The sequence below is a fragment of the Calidris pugnax genome, unplaced genomic scaffold (assembly GCF_001431845.1).
Source record: "Calidris pugnax isolate Ruff unplaced genomic scaffold, ASM143184v1 scaffold197, whole genome shotgun sequence".
NCBI lineage: Eukaryota > Metazoa > Chordata > Aves > Charadriiformes > Scolopacidae > Calidris > Calidris pugnax.
In genome coordinates, this window is record NW_015090936.1 from 2,142,317 (window position 1) to 2,154,963 (window position 12,647).

A 12,647-nucleotide genomic window follows, 5' to 3' on the forward strand; every position below is an offset into this window, starting at 1 on the left:
TAAGCAGTTCTTTAACTTTGAAACACTGCTACTTCCAGCATCAGTACTAGACTAGTCTGAGGTTTCACAAAGGTTAGTGGTGCTTGGGGTTTCTGTGTAGGTGGGATATACACAGTAGGGTTTTCCTGGTGTCAGCTGAATCAAAAGCGTGTTCTATCCGGGGAAGTACAATGAGATATCTCTTGCCTTAGCAATTATTTATACTATGCTGTTTTAAATGCTGATGAGCTGTCTCTTCTGAGTCTTGCAGATGGTAATTCTCATTGGTTTTGAAAAGACACATGGAATTAGTGAAGATGTAACTTAAGTCTTAAATTTTATCTATGGTATAGTATGATCTTTGTCCTCCAGTCAGAGCGCATTCAATAAGCCATTTCTTTTGCATGCAGCTTGGAAGACCTCTTTTAGCTTATCTAAAGTGAAACTCATTCCTTTCTCTGACATCACAAGCTTCCTGTCTCATCTGGCTGCCTTCACGGGTAGCACGTGTTTCTTCATTCCTCTTACTTCAGCTGTTACCAAACAGGTCTCAGTCCTTTGAATTGGTCAATCCACAGCCAGAAAATAACTGGCAGCACTGAGCTCTCCCATTGAGGGGAACTGCTTACATTCCCATTCTGAGCATTTGATTTTCTTAAACTGAAGAGGAAAGAGACAAACGTAAACAGTCATAACTGGATAAAGTCTTAATGCATGGAATCTTGAGGTTGAATATATATCTATTTTTGAGAGGAGGCCTTTGACAGGTGTTCTAGTCTCATGTGTTACAGTGCTAGCTTAATGGTTAAGTGAATAATTCAGTAATCTTGCATACCAGAAAAATTTGAATTTGTCTGTACAGCTCAAGTTTGAGAAGATGTTTTATTCATTTGAAATGACTAAACAGTTGTTGTATGCTTTACAAAACAGTTACACTGGTAGTGATTTGTAACTGCACCAGGTGATTCTTTTGAGATACTGCTTTAATGTTAGGGATTGATCTAGAAAAGTTTGAAGCTGTAAACTAATACTTGTAAATGGTCCAAAAATAATAATTCCACCTACTGGTTTGTATCTTGAAATCCTGATAGCTTTCTGTTTTGACTTTCTACTGACAGGTCACACTTAGGGCAGGCAAAACATAAGGCACATAGCCCTCCTGAGAATAGAAAATCTATTTCAAAGACACCCAAAGTGCAGTCTAATACTACTTCTGAGCAGTCCAAAGGACACTTTTCTAAAAGGTAATTGTGCTTCATATTCATATGTTAACCAGTGTTACCTGCGCTTCACAACTGTGTATGATATAGCTAGTTATACAGGCTTATTATAAAATGTATGACTAATAGATTTTTAACTAATCTAGCTATTGCATTCAGCAGAGATTTCCGTGTTTCATATTCTGTTTGTGGTTTGTTTTTTTATTAATTCGCCAACTAAGAGCATTCCATCAGTGATGGGGAGGAAACAATTTCTGCATAACTAGTCCTGGAATGCTTGCGAGATCTTTCTCCCCCTTTCCTTCTTCATAGGGGGGAAGATTGCCCAAAGAATTCTGAGCAATGTCCAATATTAGTTGAAATGTAATAATCTAAAGTATGCCAGTGCTCAGGGTAATCATCTTGGTCGTGCTTTATCTGCTTTTAATACACTTCTGCTGTATACACACTGGAAGAGTTTTCTATCATATAGAAGATAATTTTGCCATTTTTGTATGTGATTCATTACATCAGTTTCAAGACTGATGAGGAACTATCCATTCATTAAGAGCCTCCCTTGAACTAGAATCCAGTTATGACTAGTTATGCATTACTGAACACTCCTTACTCTCTTGTGGAACTTACTTTCTCAAACATTAAGATGATAGCTTCATGGCTTGAATTTTTTTTCTTTTTAGTCTGACATATGTATTAAAAAAAGATTGTAAAATCTATCCAAGTTACCTCATTTCTTCCTTTTTAAAAAAAGCAGTGTACTATGATTTGATTTTGAAATTTACTTTAATTTTCATGCTAGCAAAGATTTGTGCAGTGTGACTGTTCTCATATAAGCATGCTTTTTTTCTTGTTTCAATGTAAACTTAATCAACAGTGTTTCTGACTTGCAGTTTCCTTGATTACTAGAGAATGCTGAGGTTTATCTTGCAAAACTGTTGCAACTGTGAGGTTTCTTGAGTTCAATGCTGATGCTGTTCCTGCTTACTTCTACAGAGGCTGTAGTTCATCTGCTGTTTTAACACCGCAAGAAGAAGATCCAGAGAGAGTCAATACTTCAGAAAAGCAAAAAACGGGGCAAGTGCCTAAGAAAGACAATTCTAGAGGAGTTAAACGCAGTGCTAGTCCAGATTACAGGAGGACCAATTCTCCTAGCTCTGCAAAAAAACCCAAAGCACTTCAACACACTGACACTTCCTTGGAAACTAACAAGCCACATACTAAAACTAAGAGAAGACACTTAGACCAAGAACAGTCGAAGTCTACACAATTGCCATCAACAAGTAAGGCTCACACCAGAAAGGGTGGAGCTGCTGGTAGCTCCCGAAGTCAGAAAAGAAAAAGGACAGAGAATCTGTCTTGTATAAAGAGTGGTTCAGCAGTTGAATCAACTGGCGCTGAAGAGAAGTCAGCAAAACTCTCCAAGCTGGCTTCAAAATCGGTGACCTCAGCCAAAGCTGGGTGTAGCACCATCACTGATTCTTCTTCTTCAGCTTCCACATCATCCTCCTCCTCTTCTGCTGTTGCCTCTGCTTCTTCTACTGTTCCTCAGGGTGCCAGAGTGAAACAGGGAAAGGACCAGAATAAGGCTAGACGTTCCCGTTCTGCATCCAGCCCCAGTCCAAGAAGGAGCAGCAGGGACAAAGAACCAAGTAAAACAAGTGGCTCTTCAAAGTTTGACTGGGCTGCTCGATTCAGCCCAAAAGTCAGTCTGCCTAAAACAAAACTGTCTCTGCCAGGCTCTTCCAAGTCGGAGGCATCAAAACCTGGACCTTCAGGACTACAGGCTAAGCTAGCAAGTAAGTTCTTCTTTTTGTGGAAGAATAAGCACGTATGTTTTAAAATCAAGTCTTCTAAACAAATACTTCTATTGTTTTCAGGCTTCTTGGTATCTTTTTTAGAGAAATTAACAGTGTGTTCTGCTGAGCTTTTAAGTAAACCTTTTAAAAACCTGAAGCTTTTTACAGCTAAAGCAAGTGATATAAGTATAGCCAGTGCTCTAAGTTGCTTCTCTGTCTTCCAAATCAATTTTAAAAATAAAATATATGCAAAATAGTTGGATGTTGTGATGGGGACATATGTTATAAAAATCTCTTGATGATATTCCTCCTGTCAGATGTTTTTTGCTTATTTTTGTAAGCTGTTTGTCCTGAAGCAGGAATGTTAAATGCTGGAAAACAGGTAGATAATATGTAGTTTCATGTTTGAAGCACACTTTCCTAATTTTTCCTTACTGTGAGAATCTCTGATATTACTTTAAGAGCAGTGATCTTTTAAACCTAGTGTGTCTAGTGCCTGGGATGTTAGTTGCTTTCTTTTAAGTGGTTCCAACAAAATGTTGTCTCTGCTGAATTTGAATACAAGGTACTGTTCTTTTTTGTTGTCACTAAAATATAGGCTGTCTCCAAGCAGAGGACCTGCTTGGTAATGTGCAAATACGCTTGTAGCCCTGTTGCCTTGAACAATACTTTTTTTTGAGATATGTTATGCTCTCTTTGTGTACTGTATGATTTACTTACAGCGTGTTTTCTATAAAGCTTAAGAAGTTGGATTCCTAAGTCTGCTTATTGTTGTTCCTTTACCTAGGCATGATTGCAAGTGGCCTCTGTCCCAACTGGGCATGTCTGTAGCTAATACTAATGCAGGAAATATGTGAAACAAACAAGAGCAACTTGATGTCTTCCTGTATAATCAAAGTAGATTTAATTGACCTAACAGGCTTGTTCTGGATAACTTGCATGACTAGAGTATTGATTCTGGAATGACCTAACCTAATTGAGGAAAAATGGCGTTGGGGTAGGAAAGAAGAGTTACTTTCTTTATGGCAAGGTTTTATTTACCCGTTTCATAGTTCAAAACTTACTGGGTAATGAATTCCAGAGTAAAAACTCTGAATTAGCACAGGGTGGAGTGTGGGGAAGGTGGATAGGAGTCGTGCAAGAATGGCACTGACCTTCAAGTTATTAGCAAATTTCATCATTGTTACTGGCAACTTTATAGCAATGAAGAAAAGCAACAAGGAGGAGGAAGAATTTACATCCAACAAGTGAACAATGAGAAGGTGAAGGCAGAGAGGAATTTGTGACAAGCTACAGAACTTCAGCAAGGAGTGAGAAGTGCAAGGGTGGGATAGCAGAATGTAAGGGGGGTGTGTGTTGAGTAGATTGAAAACCAGCATGGAGAATATGAGCCTGAACTGTATCCACAAAGAATGTACTGAGAGCACCAGCTTGACTAGTTTTAGCTCTTCCACAAACCTTTTTTACAAAAGAGAAACTGAAGTTAAGACATTCAAGTATATGACAAACCCCAGTTGTTATGGGCGTGTATGGACAAAAAGTCACTGGTAAGGGGCCCAAAGCACGGTGAGAGGCTAGTTCTAGACTTTCTGTAGGTGGTGTCCCAATTTGAGGGTGGCGGGGGAAGTACTAACAGGTGATACAATGAAGTGTAAAATGTCTAATGTCTCTTTATTTTACTGTAGATGACAGCAAAACTTATTCCAATGTCTGTTATATTGAACATCCTGCACCTGGGTTGGGGCAACCCCCGTTATGGTTATATGCAGAGGGATGAAGGGATTGAGAGCAGCCCTGCCAAGAAGGACTGGGATTGTTGGTGGATGAGAAGCTTGACATTAGTCAACAGTGTGTGCTGATGGCCCAGGCAGCCAACTGTACGCTGGGCTGCATTAAAAAAGAAGAGAAGGCTCTGGGGAGACCTTATTGCAGCCTTTTAGTACTTAAAGGGGGATTATAAGCAAGACGGGGACAAACTTTTTAGCAGGGCCTGTTGCAATAGGACAAGGAGTAATGCTTTAAACTAAAAGAGGGTTGGTTTAGACTAGATGTAAGGAGGACATCTTTTACAGTGAGGGTGATGAAACACTGGAACAGGTTGTCCAGAGAGGTCGTGGATGCTCCATCTCCGGAAACATTCAAGGTCAGGTTGGAAGGGGCTCAGAGTAACCTGATGTAGTTGAAGATGTCTCTGCTCATTGCAGGAAGATTGGGACCTGTAAAAGTCATCTAGTCCTTCTAACCCAAACTACTCTATGATCATTGATCAGAATAAGTTGTTATACTGAATATCACTAAGAGCAAGAACCCTACCTAGAAAAGAAGTGTTAAGTTTTATGATGTTTTTCAAACAGTCTCAGCCTTTCAAATAGCATATTAGAGCTCTTTGACAACAGATAGAAGTGATCTTGGAATCAATAGTAACTATTGTTAGCTTAGCCCTTTTTAGAAAAAAGTAAAAATAACTTGTCTGTCATAGAGCTTCACTAAATTGGAAATATTGGGACAAATTTGAAATATGTTAAGAAAATACACATCTTGGATAATGCTGAGAAGTGTCAAGATAATAATCCTCCAGGGCTAGGTTTTTGAGGAAGAATGGGTAAGTTCAAACTTCTTTTCTGTAGCAAGCTGCTACCCTTAGAGAATAAGGGAACAGAAGTAGGTGATTTTTCACACAAATATTAACACCCCTAAAGCTTTCTAAAGCAGTAAGGCAAACAGTGATCTTAATTAAATTATTGAGGTATACACACCTCTGCCTGGAAATGTGTCCTTAGAAGTCATAGTAATCTTATGTAGAAAGGGAAGGCTAAAACTCAGTAGGCTTGTATAGGGGTATAATATGAAACAGCTGTTTGAAATGATTCTTATAGAACTAGTGGGAGACAAAGGAAAAAAACAAACATGCAAACATAACTCTGTAAGGAGCTCCAGAAACTTCAGGGAGAAATGACCGGGGATGGTGGTCCTAGGAAGAAAAGTAGGAGGGAAGGGGAGATTTATTCTGACTAACATATGGTTGGTCATGTTTATATAAATGCAGTGCTCTTCACCCAGGGTACTGCAGTTCAGGAAGAACAAGAAGAATTACTAGTAGTTGTGATCTTTGAAGGAAAATCTGGAAGAGCTGAGCTGGCTTAATCTATGGAAGAGAAGAATGAGGAGAGATGTGGTTGCCATGTTTGCAGAAGCTTTTCATGTATTGTAGGGGAAAACCCTGAGGTTTCTTGCCCAGTCCTCGCTGGATAATTAATAGGCATTAAATGCAGCCAAGGTGAATTTCAAAGTCTTCAGCTACTCAGTAGTCTGAGTAACTGAGTAGTGACATCACTGACTAGCAGTTACAGAATTTGATGAAGAATAAAGTTTTTCACCTCTATTTTTGTAGCTAAATATTTCTTCTTGGGCAGGGTGGGGGGGAAGGCAAGTTTCTTGTTTTGCTCTCTCGAGTTGACTATTTTTACATCCCTTTGAAGCCCTATATTTTGTGGGGGCTTTTTAAATGTTTTGAATCGGGTCATCTCATAGACTATGTAACAACATCAAACCAAGCTGAATGATGTCTCCATTATTAGGGAAATCTCCGCTGTCCTTTGTTTAGTGTCTTGTGGCCCTTAAGTAGGAAGAAGCTGACAAGGATGGCTGGGACAGTGCTGAGAGCAGGGTAACTTAGGGCAGCTATCTCTGAGAAGGCTTTCCCTAATACTTTAAGATTTGGGGGACTGGAGAGGTTATTGGGGTAGTGTGAGAAGCCACATGAAGGTGAACATGGAGCCTGAAATGAATGGTGTATAACTCCTGGCTTCAAGGGATTTCGCAGAGGTGAGGGAGAAAAGAATTTGAAAATAGCTCTGAATTTGTTTATTTGGGGTTGTGGATGACAGTGCTGTCTGTGTGATAGTTGTTAGAGCCTTAAAGATGTGGATTTGGGATTGAGGAAATAAGATCACTAGTTTGGAGATACTTGGTTTAGTTGCAGCGGTGGGTTGTCTGGGTTGGTACCGAGGGAGGGGAGTAGTGAAGTATTAGAATGACAGGAAATTGTCTTCCCCTGTAACACCCGTTTTCACCCTATCTTTATTGCATGAGGAGAGCAGCCCAGCACAAGAGCCAATATGAAGTCTAAACTTCCAGTCCTAATAAGTAAATGTCTACTGACTATCTTTCTGAACTGTGATTAAAGGGCTTTTGAGGTTATGGATCGTGAAAGTTTGACTAACTTTGGTTTTGGATTGGGTAACACACTCAGACTTAAAATAAGTGAATGCAGTACAGTGCATTCAGAATTTGTTTATTTAATGCAACAAAATATGCCTTTAAAAAAAAGAAAGCTGACCAGTAAACACACTTAAATCTGAAGATGTTCTTAAGATTACTTTTTTTTTCATTTGATTTCTGTTAGGCTGTGCTGTTTCAGGTTCAGTCTGTTGGAGTCTATTTTCCTTCAGAGTCATTAACATGAGTTTGGCATGCAAATAGGATGATGTCAGGGCATAAGCAATTTTTCTGTTTGTCATAAAGAAACATGCCTCTGCTTTAATTCTGAAGTTTACATCCAAAGTTTTTGCAGTTGCTGAACATGAGCTGCTTAAACCTAGTTTTCCTTTGGTTTATTGAATGTCCATATTGAAAGGCTGTTCATAACTTTTACTAGCTCTTTGCTGTATGTTACAGAAATAGTGCTGAATAAACAACTTCTGGAGATGAACATCAAGTTGATTCCCCTGAAAGCCCTCCCTGTCTGTCTCTGGCAGTACAACTGGTGCTTTCCTTCGTCAGGCAGTCACAGGCCATCTCTAATCCCAGCTCTGAATGCTGGTTGTGCCCTGTTTACCAGTGAAGGCTTGGGGCTGTTGGCCTCCTGCAGCTCCTATAGGTAGAGCACTAACGCAGTTGGTAGGCCACGCTGGCAGTGTAAGGGGGATGACAACCTGGGTGAAAGGAAGAAGGTTCAGTCTTGTGTTGATGAATTTGCTGTCCTGAGCTTATGGTATTGGGAAGACTCAACAGATTTGCAAAAGCTGCAGGTGGTAACATTGATTCAAGAAGACTTCCTAAACAGCAAAGTCTAAGGACACAGAGTGGCATTGAACAGCAGGAAGGGAGCAAGCTCTGAAAAGTCTTTCATTGCTACTTCTTTAGCCTTTGAAATCAGTAGAGGGAAGTGGAAACTCTTACGTGCCCTGGTAGATACATCAGAGGTAGAGAAATGAAGACTTGGAAAAGCGAAACATACAGAAAGATCTGTCAAGTAGAATATTCTTCCTGAGTGGCAGGAGAAAATGAGCTGAACTCTTCTGGGTGCTCAGGCTGTAATATATTCTGCAGCTCATCCACCAACCAGTAACTGGGTAACTCTTTGCATTATCTAAAACCCTGTTACTGATGTAATTCAGTTGAAAGAGATGGCTCAGCTAGGGTAATGCCTCTTACAGAAAAGGACAGCCCATTTCACAGCTTCATTGCCCTCCTGCTTCATTGTGTCTGTGCTCATCTGACCCTTAAGCAAGCTCAGATCACCAAGCTGAATATTAATGGAACAAGAAAGAGTGTGTCAGGTGTGCACTTTGTGCATCTTGGGACTGGTTTGGGCGCAATAGAACATGAGTGAATGTACCATACTGTTAAACTAAGCTAGCTCTGCTGTTTTGTGAAACCTTTGCCCTTAGCAGGAATCCTCATTTGATTCAGGTTAAGTCAATCTTAGTTTACTTACAGTGGGTGTGTGCTGTCTCATTGATAGCCTATTACTAAGCTGATATGGAGTTATTTAATATTTAGGTCTGACTACTTGAAAATGAGTACCCAAAGATTGGAAGCAGTAAGTGGTGTGCTGACATAAAGGATTAAAATGTATTTGTATATTTTTCCAGTGTACTTCACTGTAACAGGGTGATTAACTTATTCTTCTAAATGGAAAGGAAAGTACATCTCACAATTTCACCATAGTGTTATAGGTACCAAGTAGCCTGTTTTTCCATGTATGTAACACTAACTCAGGGAGGCAGACACATTTTATCTGTGGAGCAATACAGTGCTATACCCAGTGCCAGTTAAACATGCATTTTCTATTGTAAAATGTAACCAGCTGTGAGGGGAGTTTTGTTGTATCTGTGAACTTCCAGTACTTGAGAAGCTTAGATAGCTGTGGCATGGGGGATCCTGTTACAACTGTTTCAAACTGATTTTGTTTTGTGTATCACATTATAACACTCCTGTTGCTTCCCTTTCTGTCCCCCCTGCAAGTGTCTTATTGTATATAAATATTGTTGGAGTCATCGTGTATTTCTGTCTTAGAAACTTCAACTTAAACTTTTGGTTTGGAAGCATACATATTTACTATGCCACTCCTTTTGTGAATATTTGAAAAAGTTACGTATTTTGTTCTCTATATGCAGTCCATCTGACAGTTGAAGTGGCTGGCCTGCTTCAGTTCAGTGCTTGGGTGCTGTTAAATAGAGAACCTCATAGTTTTCTTACAGTTTTCCAACTTCTTGATTTAGTAAGCCAGGTGTGTGTTAACTACACAAATATTGGGTTAATCTTCATCTGCATGGAACTTAACTGGGCACAGCATTGTGTTCCTGGGTCAAATATAGTAAACTGTTTGAAATGACAGACTATTGACCAGGGCAGTAGTAGCTTTTCAGATCACTTTCCCTTTTCTGTTAACTATGCAGTGTCTAACTGTATATTTATCACTTCATCCCTCAGTACCACAACTCAGCATTCCTGGAATGTTTTAGGATTAAGGAAATAGAGAGGATGCGGGTTGATAGGTGCTGTTCTCAAAAACATTGCACATTTAAATATGTTTTATTTTGGCTTTGTTGCCAGAAGAGGGAGCAGTGTTCTAACTTTCTCATCTTTTCAAAATTCTTTACATCTGTTCTAGTAATCGTTTCTCTAAATTGAATGTTATGGGGTTCTCTTATTTTGTTTGTTTATTGTAGAGGGGGGGGACTGGGACCGAAGTCTAAAGGTGGGCCTGATAAGAATTTTTAATTTCAACGCCAGTTGTCAGCCTTCTGATTTGGAAGCTATTATGGGATATTTCTGCCTGATTAAAAGCTTGCTCGTCATCTGAGAATGTTGTATTGCATGGGGTCTTTTGTGTGTGACTTATCTGGTTCTGTGGTAGCATGTACCATCAGAACAATGGATGCATAACATAGAGGAAATTAATGAGCTGGGTCAGTCTTCAACAGTGCAAATACTTCCAAATTAAGAACTTGAGAACTTCTTTTCTAAAGCTGAGAAGATATGCTTGATTGTTTGCCTCAAGGAAGACCTCATGACAGTGATAAGGGTTGAAGGAATGTGGTTGAAATAGAAACACAAATAATACATATGAGAGATTTCAGCACGAGCAGTGCTTGACTCCTGGAGGGGAGCATGGTTTTGATTTAAAGCAGCTATTCTTAAGCCATACTAATGTGAATAAAAGGGACTATAAATTCAGCTAATGAAGAAGACTAAGTTGGTTACACAGATTTACTCAGAGGTGGAGGAAAACAGATGCAACCACCACTGTCTCCCCCTGTCCCTATAATTTCTTTTTGTCTCTTTGTCTAAAACTAAAGTATCTTCTTTAGTTTTAAGTGTTACGAACATCAACATGTGGAAATAATAAACTTGTATCCCATAATGTGATATCTGTTCAGCATGAGAGAGGTTTACAAGTACTTCTGTAAATACAGTGTAGGTTAGGAAAAGGTATCTAGGTAAGGACTTGGAGTTTAGTATTACTTAACTCAAAATACCTGAGAGTAAATAGCTGAACCTTTCTTTTACTGGTATAGCAGTGTAAAGTGATTAAAAGCTGATGTGGGCTTATTGTGGTTCTTATATAGAAACTGTTCTGCATAGAAGCTTCCTGTACACAGCAGTCTCATTTCTTTGTAGAACTGCTTATAAGACTGATTTACTCTCAATTCTTTATATATTACCTAGGTTTAAGAAAATCTACGAAGAAGCGCAGTGAATCACCACCTGCTGAGCTCCCCAGTTTGCGGCGGAGCACACGGCAAAAGACCACGGGCTCCTGTGCTAGCACCAGGTAAAACTTAAGATAATGAATTCTAATTACTGCAGTGGTTTGATATTAATGTCATTTTCATGCATGAAAACTGGCCTTGTCCCTCAGCTGTGGGAGTGGAGGGAAAGAAACACCCAAAGCCAACATCACAAATTTAAGTAACCCTTTCCTTAGGGAGGTGGTGTTTAAGAAGATACTAAACACAGAGTGTGCTAAATTGCTGTCCATCATAAATAATAAAATAGGTGACTGTTTTGAAAAATAAGACTTCATGGTACCACACAGGAGTCTATTGTAATAGTTTACATTAAGCTGACTTAGCTTGTCAGTAGCAGTGTCTAGGTACTTTCTGATGCAGGTGAAAATTAATACTGAATTAATAATTTTAAAGAGCTGGTAGATTCAATGGGAGGGGAGAATAAATGGGATACAAAAGAATTTTTGTAGCTGCATATATTCTGAAGGTAGACTTATGAAGCCTTAGCAAGCTTTATTTTTTGTCTTATGTCTAAACTACATTTAGTAGTTCCAGCACAACTACTTTTCCATCTTCCATGCCATAAAAAAAAAGCTGCTGAAGTCTGATTCTGTTGTCAAGTGTGCATTTGAATTTAACTTTCTTTTTAGTCATATATATTTGTAGTGGTGATGTCAGTAGTGTTTAAAAAAGCAAATTCAGAAAAGCTTGTGCCCTCAAACTTGTTCTGATGCTGCGAACAGAGTTGAATATCAGGGTTCACTTTGTGCTTTCAGTAGTTCAGAACTTCCTTTAAAGCTTGTTACTCTGTCATCAAACTTCTCAAACGTGTACAAGATTTGTAACCAACAGTCACTTTCATCTTGCTCGTTTTGTCTGTTGTGGGCAGTAGACTGCCTTGTGTTGAAGGGTATAATGTAAGGACCTAGTGGTAATGCATTAGTATAAACAAATCACTGCTGCAGTGTGGGGCAAGGATGGTAAAGAAGAGTTGGATGATTTTGTGAAGACTGATTCTTATGTGAATCTATTAGTTTGTGCAACCCCATGGTAGCGATCTATATAAATGATACGTGGTTTTGTGTAGTCTCACGTAATAAGTCTCTTGTCTTAGTTCATAAGGTCTGAAACTTGTTTTTTTGAATCTTTAGTCGGCGAGGCTCTGGCCTGGGCAAAAGAGGAGCAGCTGAAGCTCGCCGACAGGAGAAGATGGCTGATCCTGACAACAACCAGGATGGAGTTAACTCTTCAGCTGCGCGTACAGATGAGGCTCCCCAGGGAGCTGCAGGTAAGAAGTTCCAACTCAAGCATTTTTGGTATAGCTGCTGATATAAACCTGTTTGCATTTAAAAATAATTAAATGGTTTAAATTCTGGGGAGAAATTAGTTAAGCTGGTAAATGATTCTGGAAAGTTTTTGAGTGATAGGGCCCTTTTCTTTTGAATCTGATCTCTTGTACCTGTGTCAGTCATGCTTTTTTGTAGTCTCCAAACTACATCCAATAAAGTAGACTTCAGTTTTCAGCCTTCTACTTTTCTTTTTTAAAATGTAAGTTCAGCTGATGCTACATAAGAGAAGAGACACCAAACTGTTCAGAGCACAGAAGACATGCATTTACCTGTAAAAGCTCTTTTGTA

The 12,647-nt window shown here is 39.3% G+C and overlaps 1 protein-coding gene across 6 annotated transcripts in view; it reads left to right on the forward strand.

Moving 5' to 3' along the window:
• Nucleotides 1–12,647, forward strand: part of TRIP12 (thyroid hormone receptor interactor 12) — a 72,522-nt gene that overhangs the window by 25,301 nt on the left and 34,574 nt on the right. For 4 of the 6 annotated variants that reach the window (XM_014951750.1, XM_014951751.1, XM_014951753.1 and 1 more), the window contains 4 exons: nt 1,098–1,223; nt 2,190–2,992; nt 10,949–11,054; nt 12,162–12,298. In XM_014951750.1, coding sequence (XP_014807236.1) covers nt 1,098–1,223; nt 2,190–2,992; nt 10,949–11,054; nt 12,162–12,298 — 1,172 coding nt within the window. The remainder of the gene's footprint in view (nt 1–1,097; nt 1,224–2,189; nt 2,993–10,948; nt 11,055–12,161; nt 12,299–12,647) is intronic. The other 2 variants (XM_014951754.1, XM_014951756.1) reach the window with 1 other exon arrangement.